This window comes from Vidua chalybeata (assembly GCF_026979565.1).
Source record: "Vidua chalybeata isolate OUT-0048 chromosome 34 unlocalized genomic scaffold, bVidCha1 merged haplotype SUPER_34_unloc_1, whole genome shotgun sequence".
NCBI classification, from domain to species: domain Eukaryota; kingdom Metazoa; phylum Chordata; class Aves; order Passeriformes; family Viduidae; genus Vidua; species Vidua chalybeata.
In genome coordinates, this window is record NW_026530294.1 from 1 (window position 1) to 24316 (window position 24316).

Consider the following 24316-nt stretch of genomic DNA (forward strand, 5'->3'; position numbering starts at 1 on the left):
GGGGGATTTTGGGGTGAGTTTGGGGGTTCAGGGGGGGATTTGGGGGGTTCAGGGGGGATTTTGGGGTGATTTTGGGGGGTCCTGTGGGGATTTTGGGGCGATTTTGGGGGGCGCAATTGTAGGAACACTGCTGGGCCAGCAGGGGGCGCAAAGCGTCCCCCAGTGGGCGTGGCTTGTGGCGTGCCATCCCATATATGGGAGGAAACGGGCGTGGCCTCACAGTGGCCCCGCCCCCCAGATGGTCAGCCTAGCCAGTGACACGCAGGAGCTGCGGGAGGCGGGGCTTAAGGGGGTGATGTCAGAGGAGACGCGGCTGCTGATTGGCTCGCTGCGGCGCGTGCCGAGCTTGATTGACATCCTGTGCTACAGCTACTGCTACCTGGGGCTGCTGACAGGTGAGGGCGGGGCCGCGAGGGGCGGGGCCTGAAGGGGCGGGGCCGAGGGGCACCTGGGGGTCCCCAGTGTCCCCATGGGGGGGGAGTCTGTGGGTTTGGGGGGGCTGGGGGGGATTTTGGGGGGGTCCCAGAGGGGATCTGGGGGGATTTTGGGGCTTCCCAGAAAGAATTTGGGGGAATTTTGGGAGGTACCACAGAGGATTTTGGGGAGATTCTGGGGCTAAATGTCCCACCTGTGTGCCACCTGTCACCTGTGTGTCACCTGTGCGCCATTTATGTGCCATTTATCCCACCTGTGTGCCACCTGTGTCACCTGCGTGCCACCTGTATGCCACCTGTGTGCCACCTGTCACCTCTGTGTCACCTGTGCACCATTTATCCCACCTGTGTGTCACCTGTGTCACCTGTGTGCCACCTGTGTGCCACCTGTCACCTGTGTGTCACCTGTGTGCCATTTATGTGCCATTTATCCCACCTGTGTGTCACCTGTGTCACCTGTATGCCACCTGTGTGCCACCTGTCACCTGTGTGTCACCTGTGTGCCACCTGTGTGTCACCTGTCATCTCTGTGCCACCCGTGTCCCATTTGTGTGCCACCTGTCACCTGTGTGCCATTTATGTGCCATTTATCCCACCTGTGTGTCACCTGTGTCACCTGCGTGCCACCTGTATGCCACCTGTGTGCCACCTGTCACCTCTGTGTCACCTCTGTGCCACTACGTGCCACCTCCATACCACCTGTGTGTCACCTGTGTGCCACCTGTGTCCCACCTGCATGTCACCTGTGTATCACCTGTCACCTGTGTCCCATCTGTGTGCCATTTATGTCCCCTCTGTGTGCCACTATGTGCCACCTGCATGTCACCTGTGTGCCACCTGTCACCTCTGTGTCACCTCTGTGCCACTACGTGCCACCTTCGTACCACCTGTGTGTCACCTGTCACCTGTCACCTGTGTGCCACTATGTGTCACCTCCGTACCACCTGTGTGCCACCTGTCACCTGTGTGCCACCTGTGTGCCACCTGTCACCTGTGTGTCACCTGTGTGCCACTATGTGTCACCTCCGTACCACCTGTGTGCCACCTGTGTGCCACCTGTCACCTGTGTGTCACCTGTGTGCCACTATGTGTCACCTCCGTACCACCTGTGTGCCACCTGTGTGCCACCTGTCACCTGTCACCTGTGTGCCACTATGTGTCATCTCCGTACCACCTGTGTGTCCCACCTGTGTGTCACCTCTCACCTCTGTGTCACCTGTGTGCCACCTGTGTCCCACCTGTGTGCCACCTGTCACCTGTGTGCCACCTGCGTGTCACCTGTCACCTCTGTGTCACCTGTGTGCCACTCTGTGCCACCTCCATACCACCTGTGTGCCACCTGTGTGTCACCCGTCACCCGTGTCCCACCCGTGTCCCACCCGTGTCCCACGTGTCCCCTCTCCCCGCAGGTCCCTTCTACCGCCTGGGCACGCACCTGGACTGGGTGTGGGGCCCGCCGGGGCCGCCGGCGCTGCGGCCGCTGCTGGCCCGCGTGCGCTGGGCGCCGGCGCTGGGCGCGCTGGGGGTGCTGGTGGGCCGGGCGTGGCCGGCGCGCGCCGCGCTGCGCCCCGAGTTCGGCGCGCGGCCGTGGCCCGCCCGGCTGGCGCACATGGCGCCCGTGTTCCTGGCGCTGCGCCTGCGCCTCTACGTGGGCTGGCTCTGCGCCGAGGGCGGCTGCCTGGCCGCCGGGCTGGGCGCCTACCCCAAAACCGCCAGGGCCAGGCCGGGACAGGGCCCCACGGCCAGCTGGGAGCGCCCCAAAACGTGAGTGGCACCGGGGACATCACTGGGGTACAGGGGCTGGGGGTACCCCAAAACTGTCAGGGACAGGGCCCCACGGCGCAATGGGAGCGCCCCAAAACGTGAGTGGCACCGGGGACATCACTGGGGTACAGGGACATTGGGTACAGGGGCTGGGGGTACCCCAAAACCGCCAGGGCCAGGCCGGGACAGGGCCCCACGGCGCGATGGGAGCGCCCCAAAACGTGAGTGACACCAGGGACATCACTGGGGACACTGGGGACATTGGGGTACAGGGGCTGGGAGCGTCCCAAAACGTGAGTGGCACCGGGGACATTGGGGACATCACTGGGGTACAGGGACACTGAGGTACAGGGGCTGGGCGCCTACCCCAAAACCGCCAGGGCCAGGCCGGGACAGGGCCCCACGGCCAGCTGGGAGCGCCCCAAAACGTGAGTGGCACCGGGGACATTGGGGACATCACTGGGGTACAGGGACATTGGGTACAGGGGCTGGGGGTACCCCAAAACCGCCAGGGCCAGGCCGGGACAGGGCCCCACGGCCAGCTGGGAGCGCCCCAAAATGTGAGTGGCACCGGGGACATCACTGGGGACACTGGGGACATTGGGGTACAGGGGCTGGGGGTACCCCAAAACTGTCAGGGACAGGGCCCAACGGCGCGATGGGAGCGCCCCAAAAGGTGAGTGACACCGGGGATATTGGGGACATCGCTGGGGACATTGGGGTACAGGGGCTGGGAGCGCCCCAAAACATGAGTGGCACCGGGGACGTCACTGTGGTACAGGGGCTGGGGGTACCCCAAAACTGTCAGGGACAGGGGCCCACAGCAAGCTGGGAGCGCCCCAAAACGTGAGTGACACTGGGGACATTGGGGACATCACTGGGGACATTGGGGACGTCACTGGGGTACAGGGAGCACTGGGGACAGTGGGGACGTCACTGGGGTACAGGGGCACAGTGTGCCCCATCATTGGGGCACAGAGTGGAGGGTCCCTGAGTGTCACCTGTGTGTCTGTGAGTGTCACCTGAGTGTCCCCGTGTGTCACCTGGGGTCTTACCTGTGCCAGGTGTGCCGAGCTCCCCGAGGAGCAGTGGGATTTCGAGACCATCCGCACCGTGGGGCACAGAGTGGGGTGTCCCTGAGTGTCACCTGAGTGTCCCCATGTGTCACCTGGGGTCTCACCTGTGCCAGGTGTGCCGAGCTCCCCGAGGAGCAGTGGGATTTCGAGACCATCCGCACCGTGGGGCACAGAGTGGGGTGTCCCTGAGTGTCACCTGAGTGTCCCCATGTGTCACCTGGGGTCTCACCTGTGCCAGGTGTGCCGAGCTCCCCGAGGAGCAGTGGGATTTCGAGACCATCCGCACCGTGGACCCCTGGGGCACGGAGGTGGGCCGGCGGTTCCGGGGCGGGCTGCGCCGCTGGAACATGACGGTGCAGTGGTGGCTGGCGGCCTACGTGCACCGCAGGGGACCCCGCCAGTACCCCCTGCTCAGGTACTGGGAGCACTGGGAGCGCTGGGAGGGGCACTGGGAGCACTGGGAGCACTGGGAGGGGCACTGGGGGCACTGGGAGGGGCACTGGGGGCACTGGGAGGGGCACTGGGAGCACTGGGAGCGCTGGGAGGGGCACTGGGGGCACTGGGAGAAGGATTAAGGTCAAGACCGGGGCACTGGGAGCTGAGTTTTAGTGGGTGTACATTGAATTTTGGGGGTGTAAATTCAATTTTGGGTGCCTGGGTTGGACTTTGGGAGGTTTAAATTCAATTTTGGGTGTGTATATGGAACTTCATTTGGAGCAGGGAGGGATTTTGAGGGGTGTAAATTCAATTTTGGGTGCTTGGGCTGGACTTTGAGAGGTGTAAATTCAATTTTGGGTGCTTGGGCTGGACTTTGAGAGGTGTAAACTGAATTTTGGGTGCTTGGGCTGGACTTTGGGTGGTGTAAATTTAATTTTGGGTGCTTGGGCTGGACTTTGGGGGACGTAAACTGAACTTTGGATGATTAGGCTGGACTTTGGGAGACACCAACTGAATCTTGGGTGTGTAAATTGAACTTTCTGTGGTGCAAGCTAAATTTCGAGGGGCACAAACTCAACTCTGGGCACTTAGGCTGGACTTTTGAGAGTCACAAACTGAATTTTGGGGTGCGTGTGGTGGATTTGAAGGCACCTAAACACCATTTTAACGCCTCCAAGCTGCATTTCGGTGCCTCCAACCCCAATTCTGACCCCTCCAAACGAACCTTTGCTGCCTGCCACGCCTCTCCCAGCCCTCCCTGAGACCATTTCCGCATTTTTTTTTCCTCCCCTAAAACCAGGAACGCCTGGACCATGCTGGCCTCAGCCTACTGGCACGGGCTGCACGGCGGGCAGTACCTGTCCTTCCTCACCGTGCCGCTGTGGCTGGCGGCCGAGGCGGCGGCCGAGGCGGCTCTGGGCGCGTATTTCGGGGTGCCCCTGGAGCAGCTCGGCGGCTGGAAGGGCTCCGCGCTCAGGGGAGCGCAGTGGTTCCTCAAGATGAGGGCGTTCGAGTACCTGAGCATGGGCTTCGTGCTGCGAGGGGCCGCGGACACGCTGCGCTTCTGGGCCTCGGTGCATTTCTGCCTCCACGTCCTGCCCCTCCTCATCCTCCTCACGGCGGCGGCGGCGGGCGGCGGGAAAGGGCGGGAAAAGGGGCGGGAAAAAGGGCGGGAAGAGGGGCGGGAAAAAGGGCGGGAAGAGGGGCGGGAAAAAGGGCGGGAAGAGGGGCGGGAAAAAGGGCGGGAAGAGCGGCGTGAGGGAGAGGGGCGCGGTGAGGACGCGCAGGTGAGGAGGAGGCGGGAGCGCTGTGAAGGGGAGGCTGGGCACCCCCTAAATCCTAAAATCCGTGAGGGCGAGGACCCCCTAAATCCTAAAATTGACGAGGGATGGGACTCCCTGAACCCCAAAATTCAGGAGAGTGGGGATCCCCTAAATCCTAAAATCCGTGAGGGTGAGGACCCCCTAAATCCTAAAATCCATGAGGGATGGGACCCTCTGAACCCCACATTTCAGGACAGTGGGGATCCCCTAAATCCTAAAATCCGTGAGGGCGAGGACCCCCTAAATCCTAAAATCCATGAGGGATGGGACCCTCTGAACCCCAAAATTCAGGAGGGAGGAGATCCTCTAAACCTCAGAATTCAGGAGACGGGAGATCCCCTAAATCCTAAAATTCAGGAGGGGTGGGACCCCCTGAACCCCAAAATTCAGGAGTGCGGCGATCCCTTGAACCCCAAAACCCCGGAGAGGGGAGGCCCCCCAGACCCCAGAACACAGGAAAAAGAAGCCCCCCCAAATCCTAAAATCCAGGAGAGTGGAGACCCCCGAAATCCCCAAATCCAGGAGGGGTGGGACCCCAAAAGAGAGGCTGGGGAGGAGCCCCCGGCCCCCGAATCCCAGGAGCTGAGGAGGAGGAGGGACCCCGAGGGTCGGGGTGGGGATGAACCCCAATAACCGGAGCTTGGGGGGACCCCAAACTTTGGGGTGAGGATGAGGACAAAGCACCCCAATACTCAGGTCAGGGGGAGGAACCCCAATTGGAAAATGGGGGGGGGGGAAACGCCCTGAACCCCAAAATCCAAAATAGGGGAGCTCCGATAGCCCCGGATCAGGGGGACCCTCAGGCGAGGAAGAGGAGGGACCCCAATAATGAGAATTTAGGGGGCACCTCCCACCCCCCTGAACCCCAATACCCAGAAGGGGAGGCCTGGGGAGGGATTTGGGGGGCCCGGGGAGGGATTTGGGGCGCTGTGGGCACCCCCCGGCGGGGCTTTTTTAGGGGGGGTGGGAGCGGGGTTGCTCTGTTTTTGAAAGGGGCCCCCCAAAATTTAGACCAATAAAAGGCTTGAACGACGTTCCCGGTGCGTTTGGTGTGTGTGGGGAATCCCAAAATTTACAGAAACCACCCCAAAAGTGACCCCCAAAGAGATTGAATAAAACAGATCGAAAATGGAGCCGAATACCAAAAATTGATCCAAATCCAATAAACTGACCTGAGCCTGCAGGACCCCTGAGGTGAATCTTTGAGGGAAATGAGGCAAATCTGGGGACAAATCTTTAAAACGTGGGAAGAACTCGGGCCGGGAGTTCCCGAGGAGATTTTGAGGGTTCCCAGAGGGGGTTTAGGGTTAATTTGGGGGGTCCCGAGGGGATTTGGGGGTTTTTGGGGGGGACGTGTCAGGGACGCCCTCGCCTCCCCTCACGGTTCAATATGGCGGCGCTCCCACAATACGAAAAGGCGGGAAACGTCCACTTCCGGCGTCGCCCCGCTAAAGGAAGACGGGTGAGCCAATCAGAGGTGGGAAGAGGGCGGGGCCACAGCGCTCGACAAATCAGAGAGCGACAACGGGGTGGAGCGAAATAACAGGCGAATCAGAGACGGAGAGAAGGGCGGAGTGACAGGCGCTCGACCAATCAGAACGGAGAGGGCAGCAGAGAGGGCAGTGCGGCCGCGGTGCCTCAGAGCCGCGGCCTGGTCCCGCTGCCGCTCCCGCCGCCGCCGCCATGAACATCCTTCCGAAGAAGTCGTGGCACGTCCGGAACAAGGACAATGTGGCGCGGGTGCGGCGGGACGAGGCGGCGGCCGAGGTGGAGAGGAGGAAACGAGACGCGCGCGCGCTGCGGGCGGAGCAGGAGGCGAGTGCTGAGGGGAGGGGGGGGGTAGGGAAGGGAAAGGCGGCGGGGCTGCGTATCCGGGAGCCAATCAGCATGCGCGGCCTTGAATATATTATAGCCGATGGGCGTGGCTTAGAGTGATTGGCGTGGGCCGGCGCGAACCATTTTCATCTACTGGTTGGGGGGGGGATGGACTGGTCTAAAAAAGTCTTTTTGGAGCGGGGCAAAAATAAATTCGGGGGCGTAAAATAATTTGGCGATGGGCAAAATAAATGGGGGAGGGGGTTTAAAAAAGTCAGTGGGATCAGATTTTGGGGGGGGGGGTGTAAAATTACCCGTGAGGGGTAAATTTGGGGAGGGGGGGGGGAAAGTGAAAAAGCTCCGTGGGGAAGGGAATATTGCGGTGGGGGAGGGGAGGAATTTTGGGGGTCCCTGACCCCCTCCTTTGTGTCCCCCTTCCCCCTCAGGTGCGCACCGAGCTCCTGCGGAAGCGGGCGCGGGTCGGGGGTCGCAGCCCCTCCCCCCCGGCCCCCCCCGTGCTGTTCCCGCCCCCCGAGGAGGCCCCGAACCGCGAGCACGAGGCGGAAAAAAGGCGGGAACAGGTGAGGGGGGAGGGCGGGATTTGGGGAACCCCCCCCCAAATTGTCCCCTCAGGTGAGGGGGGAGGTGGGGAAATAAGATTTGGGGGGAAAAAATGGGATTTGGAGAGGGTCAGAGCCTAGAATTCCAACCCCGGGAGGAGGTGAAGGGGCAGAAATGGAGCGGTTTGGGGGGGAAAAAAGGGGATTTTGGGGTGATTTCAGGGGATTTTGAGGGGAATTTGGGAGAAAAGGGTTGGTTTTGGGTTATTTTTTGGTACTGAGGGGGTCACCTGAATCCCCCTCCCCATTTTTCCCCTCAGAAATGTCTTGAGGTTGGAGGGTGGAAAATGGCGGGATTTGGGAGGGAAACGGGAGGATTTTGGAGTGGAAAAAGGAGGAATTGGGGTGGAAAAAGGGGGAATTTCAGGGTAAAAAGCAGAATTTGAGGAAAACCCGGTGGGATTTTCACTCAGAGGGGGGGTCTCACCCCAAATCCCCCTCCCCAATCTCCCCCCAGGAGCGCCGGGAGCAGCTGAAATTGGAGGGGTGGGCAGAGAAAATTGCAGGATTTGTGTGGAAAAGGCAGGATTTTGGGTGTAAAAAGCAGAATTTGAGGAACACCCGGGTGGGATTTTCACCCAGAGGGGGGGTCTCACCCCAAATCCCCCTCCCCAATTTCCTCCTCAGAGCAGCTGAGATTGGAGGGTGGAAAATGGCGGGATCTGTGTGGGAAACGGGAGGATTTGGGGTGGAAAAAGGGGGAATTTGGGTGGAAAAAGGGGAAATTTGGGTGTAAAAAGCAGAATTTGAGGAAAACCTGGGTGGGATTTTCACCCAGAGGGGGGGTCTCACCCCAAATCCCCCTCCCCAATTTCCCCCTCAGAAATGTCTTGAGGTTGGAGGGGTGGAAAATGGCGGCATTTGTGTGGGAAACGGGAGGATTTGGGGTGGAAAAAGGGGGAATTTGGGTGGAAAAAGCGGGAATTTCAGTGTAAAAAGGAGAATTTGAGGAAAACCCGGGTGGGATTTTCACCCAGACGGGGGGGTCTCACCCCAAATCCCCCTCCCCAATCTCCCCCAGGAGCAGCTAAGATTGGAGGGGTGGGGGTGGAAAAAGGGGGAATTTGGGTGGAAAAAGTGGGAATTTCAGTGTAAAAAGGAGAATTTGAGGAACACCTGGGTGGGATTTTCACCCAGACGGGGGGGGTCTCACCCCAAATCCCCCTCCCCAATCTCCCCCAGGAGCAGCTAAGATTGGAGGGGTGGGGGTGGAAAATGGGAGGATTTGTGTGGAAAAGGCAGGATTTTGGGTGTAAAAAGCAGAATTTGGGAAAAACCCGGGTGGGATTTTCACCCAGAGGGGGGGGGGTCTCACCCCAAATCCCCCTCCCCAATTTCCCCCTCAGAAATGTCTTGAGGTTGGAGGGGTGGAAAATGGCGCCATTTGTGTGGGAAACGGGAGGATTTGGGGTGGAAAAAGGGGGAATTTGGGTGGAAAAAGGGGAAATTTGGGTGTAAAAAGCAGAATTTGAGGAAAACCTGGGTGGGATTTTCACCCAGACGGGGGGGTCTCACCCCAAATCCCCCTCCCCAATTTCCCCCTCAGAAATGTCTTGAGGTTGGAGGGGTGGAAAATGGCGCCATTTGTGTGGGAAACGGGAGGATTTGGGGTGGAAAAAGGGGGAATTTGGGTGGAGAAAGCAGAATTTGAGGAACACCCGGGGGGGATTTTCACCCAGAGGGGGGGTCTCACCCCAAATCCCCCTCCCCAATCTCCCCCCAGGAGCGCCGGGAGCGGGCCCTGGGGGTCCTGACCTACCTGGGCCAGAGCGCGGCCGAGGCCCAGACCTGCCCCCCCTGGTACCTGCGGCCCCCCAGGAAAGGTGGGGAGGGGTCCCGGGAGGTGCAGGAGGGGCGCAAGGCCGTGCTGGACCCGCTGCAGGACATGAGGAAGGGGCTGCGCCGAGCCCCCAGCCCCAAAAAACCCCCCCAGCCTCAGCCACGGAGCCCCCCCAGAGCCCCCGCCGAGCGGGCCGGGGGAGGAGGGTGAGTGACTCGTTAATTGGTGATTAATCAGTTAATTAATGCCTTTTCCCACTCCTTAGTGCTGCCGTGAATGGCTTCCCCCTGTTAATTAACTGTTTAGTTATTTAATTAACCCCTTAAATATCTAATTAGTGCGTTAATTATTTAATTAACTTTCACTATCACCCTCCAGCCCTTGCAGGCTGGCCAGTCACTAATGAGGACTAATTAATTATTGCTAATTGCCGTTGCAGGCTGGATGGTGGTCACTACTGAGCACTAATTAATTATTGCTAATTGCCGTTGCAGGCTGGATGGTGGTCACTAATGAGCACTAATTAATTATTGCTAATTGCCGTTGCAGGCTGGCCGCAGGTCGCTAATTATCACTAATTAATTATTGCTAATTGCCGTTGCAGGCTGGCCGCAGGTCACTAATGAGCACTAATTAATTATTGCTAATTGTCGTTGCAGGCTGGCCGCAGGTCACTAATGAGCACTAATTAATTATTGCTAATTGCCGTTGCAGGCTGGCCGCAGGTCGCTAATTATCACTAATTAATTATTGCTAATTGCCGTTGCAGGCTGGCCGCAGGTCGCTAATTATCACTAATTAATTATTGCTAATTGCCGTTGCAGGCTGGCCGCAGGTCGCTAATTATCACTAATTAATTATTGCTAATTGCCGTTGCAGGCTGGCCGCAGGTCGCTAATTATCACTAATTAATTATTGCTAATTGCCGTTGCAGGCTGGCCGCAGGTCGCTAATGAGCACTAATTAATTATTGCTAATTGCCGTTGCAGGCTGGCCGCAGGTCACTAATGAGCACTAATTAATTATTGCTAATTGCCGTTGCAGGCTGGCCGCAGGTCACTAATTATCACTAATTAATTATTGCTAATTGCCGTTGCAGGCTGGCCGCAGGTCGCTAATTATCACTAATTAATTATTGCTAATTGCCGTTGCAGGCTGGCGGAGCTGCGGCGGCAGCGCCGGGCCCGCGAGGCGGCCGAGGCCGCGCGGAGCCGGGAGCTGCTCCGGGGGCTCCGGGACCCCCCCGGGACCCCCCGGGACCCCCCCGGGACCCCCCGGGAGCCGCGGCTGTACCACAGCCAGTTCCACCCGGCGCTGGCGCGGGGGGGGCCGAAACGCACCTGAGCGACCCCGAAATTCACCTGGAACCCCCCCGGATCATCGGTAATGGACAGTTCCACCCAGGACAGTTCCACCCAGCGCTGGCGCGGGGGGGGCCGAAACGCATCTGGAACCCTGAAATTCACCTGGAACCCCCCCGGATCGGTAATGGACAGTTCCACCCGGGACAGTTCCACCCGGCGCTGGCACGGGGGGGGCCGAAACGCACCTGAGGGACCCCGAAATCACCTGGGACCCGAAATTCACCTGGAACCCCCCCGGATCGGTAATGGACAGTTCCACCCAGGACAGTTCCACCCAGCGCTGGCGCGGGGGGGGGCCGAAACGCATCTGGAACCCTGAAATTCACCTGGAACCCCCCCGGATCGGTAATGGACAGTTCCACCCGGGACAGTTCCACCCGGCGCTGGCACGGGGGGGGCCGAAACGCACCTGAGGGACCCCGAAATCACCTGGGACCCGAAATTCACCTGGAACCCCCCCGGATCAGTAATGGACAGTTCCACCCGGTGCTGGCACGAGGGGGGGGGGCAAAACGCACCTGGGACACCCCCGGATCGGTAATGGACAGTTCCACCTGGGACAGTTCCACCCGGGACAGTTCCACCCGGCGCTGGCGCGGGGGGGGGGCAAAACGCACCTGAGGGACCCCGAAATCACCTGGGAGCCTGAAATTCACCTGAGGGACCCCGAAATGCACCTGGAACCCCCCCCGGATCGGTAATGGACAGTTCCACCTGGGACAGTTCCACCCGGCGCTGGTGCAGGGGGGAGCAAAACACACCTGAGGGACCCCAAAAATCACCTGGGACCCCAAAATCACCTGGAACCTCCAAAATTCACCTGGAACCCCCCCGGATCGGTAATGGACTGTTCCACCCAGGACAGTTCCACCTGGCACTGGCACGGGGGGGGCCGAAACGCACCTGAGGGACCCCAAAAATCACCTGAGGCACCCCAAAATTCTCCTGCGAAACCCCCAAAACCGGTAGTGGACACTTCCACCTGGGGCTGGCGCGGGGGAGGGCCAAAATTCACCTGAGGCCCCCCAAAACCTCCCCCCCAAAATCTGCAATGGACGGTTCTATCCCAAACTGGAGCAGGGACCCCCAAAATTCACCTGAGACCCCCCAGGACTCCCCAGAATTCCCCCAGGACCCCCCAAATCTTCTGGGACCCCCCCCCCCCCCAAAATCCCAGGGACCTTTCTGGGAACCCCCCCCCCCAAATCCAGTGGAACCTCCCAGACCCTCTTCAAACCCCCCTGGGCTGGAACAGCCCAAAACGTTTTTGGGGGGGGGGACCAACCTCGAAATTCTGAGGGAAAAAAGATTTTGGGGTGGGGGGGATGAAATTCCCAAATTTTGGGGGTCAAAGATGATTTTTTAAAGGGGGGGAACCCCAAAAAATCCCTCCCCTCCCTCCCTCCCTCCCCCCACAACGAGCTCTGATATAAAACTATTTATTCATAAATATTTTCCAAAATGAAAATAACTTTACGAAAAATATCTTCAACTGCTGAGGGGGGGGGTCGTGGTGGTGGGGGGGGGGGGGGGAATGGGGAGGAGAAAAACCCCAAAACCCCCTCCCAAAAAAAAAAAAAAAAGAACCCCCCCCCCAAAAAAAAATCCCCCCCCAAAAATTCCTTTTTTTTTGTGGTTTTTTTTTTTTTGTGTTTTTTTTTTAACCCCCAGCCCAAAAAAAAAAAAAATCACGGCAGCACCGGGAGGGGGAAATTTGGGGAGACCCCGAGGGGGGTTTTGGGGTGTCGCTGGTTCTGAGCCCCCTCCCCCAGGCATGCGGGGGGGTTTGGGGTTTTTTTTTTTTTTGGGGTTTTTTTGGGGTTTTTTGGGGCTCCCCTCACTGCAGGTCTCGATCCTCCAGGTAGCGATACTCGAAGGTGAAGCCTTCCTTCTTGCGCTGCCCCCACTTCTCGTAGTCGAAGTAGATGTAGGTGCCCTGGAAATTTGGGGGTGCGGGGGGGGGTCAGGGGAACCCCAAAAATCAAAAGGGGGTCCCCAAAAACCCCCAGCCCAAAAAAAACCCCGTGAAAATCCGACTTTGGGGAGGCATTTTAGAGGATTTTTTGGGAATTTTTGAGAATTTTTGAGGATTTTTTGGGATTTTAGGAGGATTTTTGGGGATTTCTGGAAGGATTTTGGGGTGTAAATGGAAATTTTGGGGTGCAGGAATTTGGGGGAACCCCAAAAAAATCAACGGGGGGTCCCCAGAAACCCCCAGCCCAAAAAAAACCCCGTGAAAATCCAAATTTGGGGAGGGGATTTTGAGGATTTTAGGGGAATTTTTGAGGATTTTTTGGATTTTAGGGGAATTTTTGGGATTTCAGGAAGGATTTTGGGGTGTAAATGGAAATTTTGGGGTGCAGGAATTTGGGGGAACCCCAAAAACCAACGGGGGGTCCCCAAAAACCCCCAGCCCAAAAAAAACCCCGTGAAAATCCAAATTTGGGGAGGGATTTTAGAGGATTTTTTGGGATTTTAAAGGGAATTTTTGGGATTTCTGGAAGGATTTTGGGGTGTAAATGGAAATTTTGGGGTGCAGGAATTTGGGGTTTCTGTGTTCTGGATTGGGATTTTTGCTGGGATTGGGAAAATTTTGGGATTATTTTGGGATCCAGGTGGGAATTTGGGGTAGGAATTTGGGAAATTCTGGAATTCCAGGTGGGAATCGGGATAATTCTGGAATTCCAGGTGGGATTTTGAGAATTCCAGGTGGGAATTTGGGTAGGAACTGGGGAATTTTGGGGATTCCAGGTGGGAATTTGGGAATTTCAGGTGGGAATTTGCTGGGAATTGGGGAATTCTGGGCGGGATTTTGCCGGGAATTCGGATAATTCTGGAATTCCAGCTGGGAATTTTCCTGGGATTTTGGATAATTCTGGAATTTCAGTGTGAATTTTGCTGGGAAATGGGACAACTCTGGAATTCCAGGTGGGAATTCTGCTGGGAATTGGGACAACTCTGGAATTCCAGCTGGGAATTTTGGACAGTTCTGGAATTCCAGCTGGGAATTCTGCAGGGATTTTGGACAATTCTGGAATTCCAGCTGGGAATTTTGGACAATTCTGGAATTCCAGGTAGGAATTCTGCTGGGATTTTGGACAATTCTGCAATTCCAGCTGGGAATTCTGCAGGGATTTTGGACAGTTCTGGAATTCCAGCTGGGAATTCTGCAGGGATTTTGAACAATTCTGGAATTCCAGCTGGGAATTCTGCAGGGAACTGGGACAGTTCTGGAATTCCAGGTGGGAATTCTGCAGGGAATTGGGACAATTCTGGAATTCCAGCTGGGAATTCTGCAGGGAATTGGGACAATTCTGGAATTCCAGCTGGGAATTTTGGACAATTCTGGAATTCCAGCTGGGAATTTTGGACAGTTCTGGAATTCCAGCTGGGAATTGTGCAGGGATTTTGGACAGTTCTGGAATTCCAGCTGGGAATTCTGCAGGGAATGTGGACAGTTCTGGAATTCCAGGTGGGAATTCTGCAGGGAATGTGGACAATTCTGGAATTCTGCAGGGATTTTGGACAGTTCTGGAATTCCAGCTGGGAATTCTGCAGGGAATTGGGACAGTTCTGGAATTCTGCAGGGATTTTGGACAATTCTGGAATTCCAGCTGGGAATTTTGGACAGTTCTGGAATTCCAGCTGGGAATTCTGCAGGGAACTGGGACAATTCTGGAATTCTGCTGGAATTTTGGGCAGTTCTGGAATTCCAGCTGGGAATTCTGCGGGAATTCCGGCCCCCCCCGTCCCCTGACCTGCTCGAACTCGTCCGTGATGGTTTTGGGCTCCTCGTGCCGCTGGAACCACATCATGTACTTGGTGTGGAAGCGCCAGGATTGCTTCTTGAGCGCCTTGGCCGCCAGGTACTGCGCCTTGGTGCCCTGCAGAGCACCCCAAAATCCGGGATGGGCACCCCAAAATCCAACAGGGACACCCCCAAATTCCAATCGGGATGGGCACCCCAAAATTCCAACAGGGACACCCCCAAATCAACACGGGTACTGCGCCTTGGTGCCCTGCAGAGCACCCCAAAAATATCAACTGGGGCACCCCAAAAATATCAACTGGGGCACCCCAAAATCCGGGATGGGCACCCCCAAAATATCAACAGGGATGGGCACCCCCAAATTCCAACAGGGACACCCCCAAATCCAACAGGGACACCCCGAAATTCCAACAGGGACACCCCCAAATCAACACGGGTACTGCGCCTTGGTGCCCTGCAGAGCACCCCAAAATATCAGCTGGGGCACCCCAAAATTCCAACCGGGATGGGCACCCCAAAATATCAACCGGGATGGGCACCCCGAAATTCCAACAGGGGCACCCCCAAATTCCAACAGGGACACCCCCAAATCAACACGGGTACTGCGCCTTGGTGCCCTGCAGAGCACCCCAAAAATATCAACTGGGGCACCCCAAAAATATCAACTGGGGCACCCCAAAAATATCAACCGGGATGGGTACCCCAAAAATCAACTGGGGCACCCCAAAAATCAACTGGGGCACCCCAAAATTCCAACAGGGATGGGCACCCCAAAAATCAACTGGGGCACCCCAAAATCCGGGATGGGCACCCCCAAATATCAACTGGGGCACCCCCAAATTCCAACAGGGACACCCCCAAATTCCAACAGGGGCACCCCCAAATCAACACGGGTACTGCGCCTTGGTGCCCTGCAGAGCACCCCAAAATATCAACTGGGGCACCCCAAAAATATCAACTGGGGCACCCCAAAATCCGGGATGGGCACCCCCAAATTCCAACACGGGCACCCCAAAAGTGAATTTCTGGGATTTTGGGGCGGTTTTGGGGCTTTTGGAGGTTTTTGGGATTCCCAGGATTTTGGGGTGATTTTTGGGGTGAATTTTGGGGTGAATTTTGTGGATTTTGGGGTGAATTTTGGGGTGAATCTGGGGGATTTTGGTACCTCCAGGAAGCAGAAGACAAAGATCAGGGTCTGGAGAAGAGGGGAACCCTCCCAAAGCCCCTCTGGACGGATTTTGGGGGGGATTTTGGGGTGGTTTTGGGGCTTTTGGAGGTTTTTGGGATTCCTGGGATTTTGGGGTGAATTTTAGGGTGAATTTTGGGGTGAATTTTGGGAATTTTGGGGTGAATTTTGGGGTGAATCTGGGGGATTTTGGTACCTCCAGGAAGCAGAAGATGAAGAAGAGAGTCTGGAGAAGAGGGGAACCCTCCCAAACCCCCCTCTGGACAGATTTTGGGGGGGATTTTGGGGCAGTTTTGGGACTTTTGGGATTCCCGGGATTTTGGGGTGAATTTGGGGATTTTGGGGTGAATTTGGGGGATTTTGGGGGATTTTGGTACCTCCAGGTAGTAGAAGATGAAGAAGAGGGTCTCGGTGGAGAGGCGCTGGTAGAACTCCACGGTGTCCGAGTGGGGAGGGGGCAGCTGGTGGTGGTAGGGGGGGGTGGGGCAGGGGTTGCGGGGCAGGTACTGCCTGGGGGGGGGGAAAAACAGCAAAAAATTGGGTTAAAAACGGCCAAAAACGGGCAAAAAACCCCAATAAAACCGGGGGAGATAGCCTGGAATGATGGGGGGAAAATGAGCTTAAAATAGGAATTAAAATGGGGGGGAATACCCTGAAATAAAAAAGGGAAAATGCAGCGAAATTGGAAAAAAAATGGGGAAATATCAGCAAAAATTAGAAATGGAAAATGGGAAATATCCTGAAATAAAAATGGAAAATCGCAGCAAAAATTAGAAATGGGAATAGGGAAATATCCTGAAATAAAAAGGGAAAATATCAGGAAAAATTAGAAATGGAAAAGGGGAAATATCCTGAAATAAAAAGGGAAAATATCAGGAAAAATTAGAAATGGAAAAGGGGAAAATATCCTGAAATAAAAAAGGGAAAATTGATTGAAATTGGAAATAAAAAGGGAAATAATGACAAAATTCGAAATGGAAAAGGGGAAATATCCTGAAATAAAAATGGAAAATAGCAGCAAAAATTAAAAATGGGAATGGGGAAAATATCCTGAAATAAAAATGGAAAATAGCAGCAAAAATTCAAAATGGAAAAGGGGAAATATCCTGAAATAAAAATGGAAAATAGCAGCAAAAATTAGAAATGGGAATGGGGAAAATATCCTGAAATAAAAAGGGAAAATATCCCAGAATTGGAAATAAAAAGGGAAAAAATCAGCCAAAATTAGAAATGGGAATGGGGAAATATCCTGAAATAAAAATGGAAATTATCAGCCAAAATGAAAACCTAAAAAGGAGAGAAATTTTTGGAAATAAAAATGGAAACAATGCCAAAATTAAAAATGCAAAAGGGGAAAATATCCTGAAATAAAAAAGGGGAAAAAAATCAACCGAAATTAGAAATGGGAAAGGGGAAAATACCCCAAAATTACAAATTAAAAAAGGGAAATATCAGCCAAAATTAGAGAGAAAAAGAAGGAAAATATCCCAAATTTACATTAAAAAAAGGGAGGAAATACCCAAAATCCTAAATAAAAGAAGGTGTTACAGGATATAAAAAACCTGGGGGAAATTGGGGGGAAATGAGGCAGAAACGGCCAAAATTCTCCTGTCAGCTCCCAAAATCCTCCTGGAAACTCCCCAAATCCCAACCAGGATCCCCAAAAATCCCCAAAATTTTGGGAATTTTGAGAATTCCCACCTGACCCGCCCGGAATCTGAGATATGGGACAAGAAGTGACCAAAAAAACCCCAAAAAATCTCAATTTCAGTGCTCAAAAACTCCAAAAAAAACAAAAAAATCCAACTGCAACCTCCCCAAATCCCAACCAGGATCCCCAAAAATTTTGGGAATTTTGGGGATTCCCACCTGATCTGTTCGGAATCTGAGATATGGGACAAGAAGTGACCAAAAAAACCCCAAAAAATCTCAATTTAACTGCTCAAAAACCCCAAAAAAACCCAAAAAATCCAACTGCAACCTCCCCAAATCCCAACCAGGATCCCCAAAATTTTGGGAATTTTGGGAATTTTGAGAATTCCCACCTGACCCGCTCGGAATCTGAGATATGGGGCAAGAAGTGACAAAAAAACCCCAAAAAATCTCAATTTAACTGCTCAAAAACTCCAAAAAAAACAAAAAAATCCAACAGAAACCCTCCTAAATCCCAGCCAGGACCCCCAAAATTTTGGGAATTTTGGGGATTTTTTGGGAATTCCCACCTGATCCTCTCCGAGTCCGAGGGGTGGGGCAGTTTTGGTGCCCGAAATCTCCATTTAACAGCTCAGAACCCCCAAAAACACCCCCAAATCCCATCCAAAACCCCCCAAATCCCAGCCAGGACCCCGGGAATTTCGGGAATTTTGGGAATTTTGGGATTTTTTGGGAATCCCCACCTGATCCTCTCCGAGTCCGAGGGGTGGGGCATTTTTGGTGCCCGAAATCTCAATTTAACAGCACAGAATTCCCAAAAAACCTCCATAAACCCCCCCAAATCCCAGCCAGGACCCAGGGAATTTTGGGAATTTTGGGAAATTCAGGAATTTTGGGAATTTTTGGGGATCCCGACCTGATCCTCTCCGAGTCCGAGGGGTGGGGCAGTTTTGGTGCCCGAAATCTCCATTTAACAGCTCAGAACCCCCCTGTAACTCCCTGAAACCCCCCCAAATCCCACTCAGGACCCCCGGAATTTTGGGAATTTCGGGGATTTCGGGGAATTTTTGGGAATCCCCACCTGATCCTCTCCGAGTCCGAGGGGTGGGGCATGTGGTGCCAGGCGGGCTCCTGCAGCGCCTGCTGGTACAGCTGCTCCTTGGGCAGGGGCAGGGGGCCCAGGGGACAGACCCCCAGCGAGAGCGGGATGCTGACCTCGCCCAGGGACCCCCCCGAGCCCCCCGAGCCCCCCCCGGAGCCCCCCGAGCTGGGGGGAGCCCCCCCGGCCCCCAGCAGCAGCTCTGGGGGGAGAGAGAGGGGAGAGAGGGGGGTTAGGGGGGGGATTTGGGGGGGGGGGATTTGGGGGAGTTTGGGGGGGATTTGGGGGAGTTTGGGGGGGATTTGGGGGGGTTTGGGGGGATTTGGGGGGTTAGGGGGGGTCTGGAGGGTCTGGGGGGGATTTGGGGGGGATTTGAGGGTGGTTTAGGGGGATTTTGGGGGATTTGGGGGGGTTTTAGGGGGATTTGGGGGGATTTGGGGGGGACTTGGGGATGGTTTAGGGGGGTTTGAGGGGCTTGGAGGGATTTTGGGGGGATTTGGGGATGGTTTACGGGGATTTTGGGGGTTTGGGGGTCGTTAAGGGGGGATTTGAAGGGGTTTGGGGGGCTCAGGGGGATTTTGGGGGGATTTGGGGGTGGTTTGAGGGGGATTTGGGGGGGTTTGAAGGGGGGTTAGGGGGGATCTGAGGGGGTTTGGGGGGATTTCGGGGGGACTTGGGGGCGTTTGGGGAGATTTTGGGGTGGTTTAGGGGGGTTTTTGGGGGGCATTTGGGGGGATTTTGGGGGGATTTGGGGGTGGGTTAGAGGGGTTATGGGGGGGTTTGGGAGGATTTTGGGGGGGGGTTGGAAGGGTTTGGGGTGGTTTAGGGGGGACTTGGGGGGTTTGGGGGATTTTGGGGATATTTTGGGATATTTTGGGGGGGGTCTCACCGCGCTCCCCCAGGTGCAGGGGGGGTCAGGGTGGGATTTTGGGATATTTTGGGATATTTTGGGGGGGGTCTCACCGCGCTCCCCCAGGTGCAGGGGGGGTCAGGGTGGATTTTGGGATATTTTGGGATATTTTGGGGGGGGTCTCACCGCGCTCCCCCAGGTGCAGGGGGGGTCAGGGTGGGATTTTGGGGTTAATTTGGGATATTTTGGGGGGGGTCTCACCGCGCTCCCCCAGGTGCAGGGGGGGTCAGGGTGGGATTTTGGGGTTCAGGGTGGATTTTGGGATATTTTGGGGGGGGTCTCACCGCGCTCCCCCAGGTGCAGGGGGGGTCAGGGTGGGATTTTGGGATATTTTGGGATATTTTGGGATATTTTGGGGGGGGTCTCACCGCGCTCCCCCAGGTGCAGGGGGGGTCCCGGCTCCTCCAGCCCCGCCCCCAGCGCCGCCCTCTCGGCCATGGACTTGAGGCTGCTCAGCGGCTCCGGGGCCTGCGGGGCCAACCCCGAATTCCCAAATTCCCACATTCCCACATTCCCAAAGTCCCACATTCCCAAAGTCCCACATTCCCACATTCCCAAATTCCCACATTCCCAAAGTCCCCAATTCCCACATTCCCGAATTCCCAAATTCCCCACTTCCCAAATTCCCAAATTCCCGACTTCCCAAATTCCCAAATTCCCACATTCCCAAATTCCCCACTTCCCAAATTCCCACATTCCCAAATTCCCCACTTCCCAAATTCCCACATTCCCGAATTCCCAAAGTCCCCAATTCCCCAATTCCCAAATTCCCACCTTCCCAAATTCCCCACTTCCCAAATTCCCCACTTCCCAAATTCCCACATTCCCAAAGTCCCCGCTTCCCAAATTCCCGAATTCCCACATTCCCAAAGTCCCCAATTCCCAAATTCCCCACTTCCCAAATTCCCAAATTCCGAAATTCCCAAAGTCCCCAATTCCCAATTTCCCACATTCCCAAAGTCCCCGCTTCCCACATTCCCGAATTCCCACATTCCCAAATTCCCCACTTCCCGAATTCCCAAATTCCCCAAGTCCCGAATTCCCGACTTCTCACCCCGAATTCCCAAATTCCCCACTTCCCAAATTCCCACATTCCCGAATTCCCAAAGTCCCCAATTCCCCAATTCCCAAATTCCAAAATTCCCAAATTCCCACATTCCCACATTCCCAAATTCCCCAATTCCCAAATTCCCCACTTCCCGAATTCCCAAATTCCCCACTTCCCAAATTCCCAACTTCTCACCCCGAATTCCCAAATTCCCGACTTCTCACCCCAAAATTCCCTTTTTTCCTCCCAAAAATTCCAGCCTTTTCACCCCAAATTCCCCATTTTTTTTCCAAAATTCCAGAATTTTCCCCCCAAAACTCCCATTTTTCCTCCCAAAATTCCCGACTTTCCCCCCCAAAATTCCAGACTTTTCACCCCAAAATTCCTGACTTTCCCCCCCAAAATTCCCATTTGTCCTCCCAAAATTCCCGACTTTTCACCCCAAATTCCCATTTGTCCCAAAATTCCCCATTTTTTTCCAAAATTCCCAACTTTTTCCCCCCAAAATTCTCATTTCCCCCCCAAAATTCCCAACTTTTCCCCCAAAATTCCCTTATTTCCCCCAAATTTTGAATTTTTCCCCCCAAATCCCCGTTTTTCCCCCCAAATTTCCCATTTTTCCCCCAAATTCCCATTTTTTCCCCAAATCCCTGGTTTTCCCCCAAAATTTTGAATTTTTCCCCAAAATTTTGAATGTTTCCCCAAATTCCCATTTTTCCCCAAATTCCCATTTTTCCCCCAAATTCCCCATTTATCCCCAAATTCCTGTTTTTCCCCAAATTCCCATTTTTTCCCCCAATTTCCCGTTTTTCCCCAAATTCCCGTTTTTTCCCCCAAATTCCCATTTTCCCCCAAATCCCCGTTTTTTCCCCCAAATTCCCGTTTTTCCCCCCCAAGCCCCTCCCCCTCTCACCTTGATGTCGGGGGCGGGGCCGAAGGGGGCGGGGCCGTTGAGAAGGGGCGGGGCCGCCCCGGCCCCGCCCTTGGGCTCGGGGAAGGGGGGGGAGGGGGAGGGGGCGGGGTTTGCGCCGAGGGCGGGGCCCAGCAGCGCAGCCCCGCCCCCACCCACCGCGGCCGCGGGGGGAGGGGCGGCCCCGGGCTCCTTCCTGGGGGAGGGGAGAGAAAAAACAAACCGGGAATTCGGGGAGGGAAAAAAACCGGGAATTCGGGAAAAAAACGGGAATTCGGGGAGAGGAAAAACCGGGAATTCGGGGAGAGAAAAAACCCGGAATTCGGGAAAAAAACGGGAATTCGGGGAGAGAAAAAAACGGGAATTCGGGAAAAAAACGGGAATTCGGGGTGAGAAAAAAACGGGAATTTGGGAAAAAAACGGGAATTCGGGGAGAGGAAAAACCGGGAATTCGGGGAGGGAAAAAACCGGGAATTCGGGAAAAAAACGGGAATTCGGGGAGAGGAAAAACCGGGAATTGGGGAAAAAAACGGGAATTCGGGCTGGGAAAAAAACCGGGAATTCGGGGAGGGAAAAAACCGGGAATTCGGGAAAAAAACGGGAATTCGGGGAGAGAAAAAACCGGGAATTCGGGGTGGGAAAAAAACCGGGAATTCGGGAAAAAAACGGGAATTCGGGGTGAGAAAAAAACGGGAATTCGGGAAAAAAACGGGAATTCGGGGTGAGAAAAAAACGGGAATTCGGGGTGAGAAAAAAACGGGAATTCGGGGAGAGAAAAATCCGGGAATTCGGGAAAAAACCGGGAATTCGGGGTGAAAAACCGGGAATTCGGGAAAAAACCGGGAATTCGGGGTGAGAAAAAAACGGGAATTCGGGGAGAGAAAAAACCGGGAATTCGGGGAGAGAAACCGGGAATTCGGGACAAAAACGGGAAAAACCGGGAATTTGGGGTTAGAAACTGGGAATTCGGGAAAAACGGGAAAAACCGGGAAAAAAAACGGGAATATGGGGTGAGAAACTGGGAATTTGGGGTGAAAAAACCAGGAATTTGGGGTTAGAAACCAGGAATTTGGGAAAAATGGGAAAAAACGGGAAAAAAAACGGGAATTTGGGGTGAGAAACCGGGAATTCGGGAAAAAAACGGGAATTTGGGGTGAGAAACCGGGAATTCGGGAAAAAACGGGAATTTGGGGTTAAAAATGGGGAATTTGGGAAAAACGGGGAAAACTGGGGAATTTGGGGTTAAAAATAGGGAATTTGGGGTTAAAAATGGGGAATTTGGGGTTAAAAATGGGGAATTTGGAAAAAAGTGGGGTTAAAATGGGGAAAAAAAGGGGGGAAAGTGTTAAAAATGGGGGAAATGGGGTTAAAATGGGAATTTTGGGGAAAAATGGGGGAAATGGGGAAAAATGGGAAAAATGGGTTAAAATTGGATTTTTTTGGGAAAATAGCTTAAAAGTGGGGGGAAATGGGAAAAACGGGGGAAATGGAGAAAAATGGGGGAAATGGGAATTTTGGGGGGAAAATCGGGATTTTTTGGGGAAAAAATGGGTTAAAAATGGGGAAAAAATGGGGGAAATGGGAATTTTGGGGGGAAAATCAGGATTTTTTGGGGAAAAAATTGGGTTAAAAATGGGGAAAAAATGGGAAAAAATGGGGAATTTGTGGAAAAAAATGGGTTAAAAATGAGATTTTGGGGAAAAAATGGGAGGAAATGGGAAAAAGTGGGTTAAAAATAGGGGAAATGGAGTTAAAAAAGGGTTAAAATGGGGGGAAATGGTGAAAATGGGGTTAAAAATGGGATAAAAATGGGGGAAATGGGGGAAAATGGGACATTTTAGGATATTCAGGGATATTTTTTGGGATATTTTAGGATATTTTAAGATATTTCAGGATGATTTTGGGGTATTTTAAGACATTTTTGGGGTTATTTTGGGATATTTTAGGATATTTTTAGGGTAAATTTTTGATATTTTAGGATATTTTTGGGATATTTTAGGATATTTTTGGGATATTTTGGGATATTTTAAGATATTTTCGGGATATTTTTGGATATGTTTCCGGTTATTTTAGGATATTTTAGAATATTTTAGAGAATTTTTTGGATATTTTAGGGTATTTTAGGATACTTTAGGATATTTTCGGGGATTATTCTAGGTTAATTTAGGGTAATTTTGGGATATTTTAGGATATTTTTTGGTTATTTTAGGATATTTTAGGATATTTTTGGGATATTTTAGGATATTTTAGGATATTTTTGGGATATTTTAGGATATTTTTGGGATATTTTAGGATATTTTTTTGATATTTTAGGATATTTTTGGGATATTTTAGGATATTTTATGATATTTTAGGGATATTTTAGGATATTTTTTGGGTTATTTTAGGATATTTTAGGGTATTTTAGGATACTTTAGGATATTTTTGGGGATTATTTTAGGTTACTTTAAGGTAATTTTGGGATATTTTAGGATATTTTTGGGATAGTTTGGGGTTATTTTTGGTTATTTTTGGGATATTTTAGGATATTTTAGGATATTTTTGGGATATTTTAGGATATTTTTAGGATATTTTAGGATATTTTTTGGATATTTTAGGATATTTTTGGGATATTTTAGGATATTTTATGATATTTTAGGGATATTTTAGGATATTTTTTGGGTTATTTTAGGATATTTTAGGGTATTTTAGGATACTTTAGGATATTTTTGGGGATTATTTTAGGTTACTTTAAGGTAATTTTGGAATATTTTAGGATATTTTTGGGATATTTTGGGGTTATTTTGGGTTATTTTTGGGATATTTTAGGATATTTTAGGATATTTTTGGGATATTTTAGGATATTTTTGGGATATTTTGGGATATTTTTGGGATATTTTGGGCACTCACGTGGCAGTGCCGGGGGTCCCGTGCCCGGGGGGCTGCCCCAGGGGGGGTTGGGTTATTTTAGGATATTTTTAGGATATTTTTGGGATATTTTTGGGTTATTTTTGGGATATTTTGGGCACTCACGTGGCAGTGCCGGGGGTCCCGTGCCCGGGGGGCTGCCCCAGGGGGGGTTGGGTTATTTTGGGATATTTTAGGATATTTTTGGGATATTTTGGGGCACTCACGTGGCAGTGCCGGGG

The 24316-nt window shown here is 53.2% G+C and overlaps 3 protein-coding genes and 1 long non-coding RNA gene across 4 annotated transcripts; 2 read left to right on the forward strand and 2 right to left on the reverse strand.

The window, feature by feature from the left end:
• Positions 1–169: 169 nt before the first annotated feature.
• On the forward strand, positions 170–6500 carry MBOAT7 (membrane bound O-acyltransferase domain containing 7). Its single transcript, XM_053933113.1, has 7 exons — positions 170–395; positions 1844–2198; positions 2259–2296; positions 2837–3044; positions 3513–3689; positions 4512–4998; positions 6489–6500. The coding sequence occupies exons 1-7, from the start codon at positions 239–241 to the stop codon at positions 6498–6500; spliced, it is 1434 nt and encodes a 477-aa protein (XP_053789088.1). The 5' UTR covers positions 170–238.
• LENG1 (leukocyte receptor cluster member 1) lies at positions 6383–10913 on the forward strand. The gene is made up of 4 exons (XM_053933115.1): positions 6383–6849; positions 7296–7430; positions 9193–9455; positions 10404–10913. Exons 1-4 carry the CDS (start codon positions 6718–6720, stop codon positions 10591–10593), a joined length of 720 nt encoding a protein of 239 aa, XP_053789090.1. The 5' UTR covers positions 6383–6717; the 3' UTR covers positions 10594–10913.
• LOC128782660 (uncharacterized) lies at positions 10908–11706 on the reverse strand. The gene is made up of 3 exons (XR_008428868.1): positions 11629–11706; positions 11517–11537; positions 10908–11022 (listed from the first exon to the last, which is right to left on the reverse strand). It is a non-coding gene; the product is annotated as an uncharacterized LOC128782660 (long non-coding RNA).
• Positions 11707–12036: 330 nt separating this feature from the next.
• Positions 12037–24136, reverse strand: CNOT3 (CCR4-NOT transcription complex subunit 3; the record flags this gene model as incomplete). The annotated part of the gene is made up of 7 exons (XM_053933114.1): positions 12037–12549; positions 14372–14497; positions 15946–16078; positions 18303–18522; positions 19599–19698; positions 21192–21384; positions 24078–24136. Coding segments are annotated over 7 exons (930 nt in total), but the record flags the coding sequence as incomplete, so codon positions are not given.
• Between the last annotated feature and the right edge of the window lie 180 nt (positions 24137–24316).

What these genes read in the sequence shown, in the direction of transcription:
- MBOAT7 (XM_053933113.1), top strand. Translation starts at nt 239, where the DNA reads ATGGTCAGCCTAGCCAGTGACACGCAGGAGCTGCGGGAGGCGGGGCTT. An exon ending in CTACCTGGGGCTGCTGACAG is followed by an intron (nt 396 to 1,843) that starts GTGAGGGCGGGG and finishes CTCTCCCCGCAG; the next exon opens with GTCCCTTCTACCGCCTGGGC. An exon ending in CGCCAGTACCCCCTGCTCAG is followed by an intron (nt 3,690 to 4,511) that starts GTACTGGGAGCA and finishes CCCTAAAACCAG; the next exon opens with GAACGCCTGGACCATGCTGG.
- LENG1 (XM_053933115.1), top strand. Translation starts at nt 6,718, where the DNA reads ATGAACATCCTTCCGAAGAAGTCGTGGCACGTCCGGAACAAGGACAAT. An exon ending in CGGAAAAAAGGCGGGAACAG is followed by an intron (nt 7,431 to 9,192) that starts GTGAGGGGGGAG and finishes ATCTCCCCCCAG; the next exon opens with GAGCGCCGGGAGCGGGCCCT. An exon ending in GAGCGGGCCGGGGGAGGAGG is followed by an intron (nt 9,456 to 10,403) that starts GTGAGTGACTCG and finishes TTGCCGTTGCAG; the next exon opens with GCTGGCGGAGCTGCGGCGGC.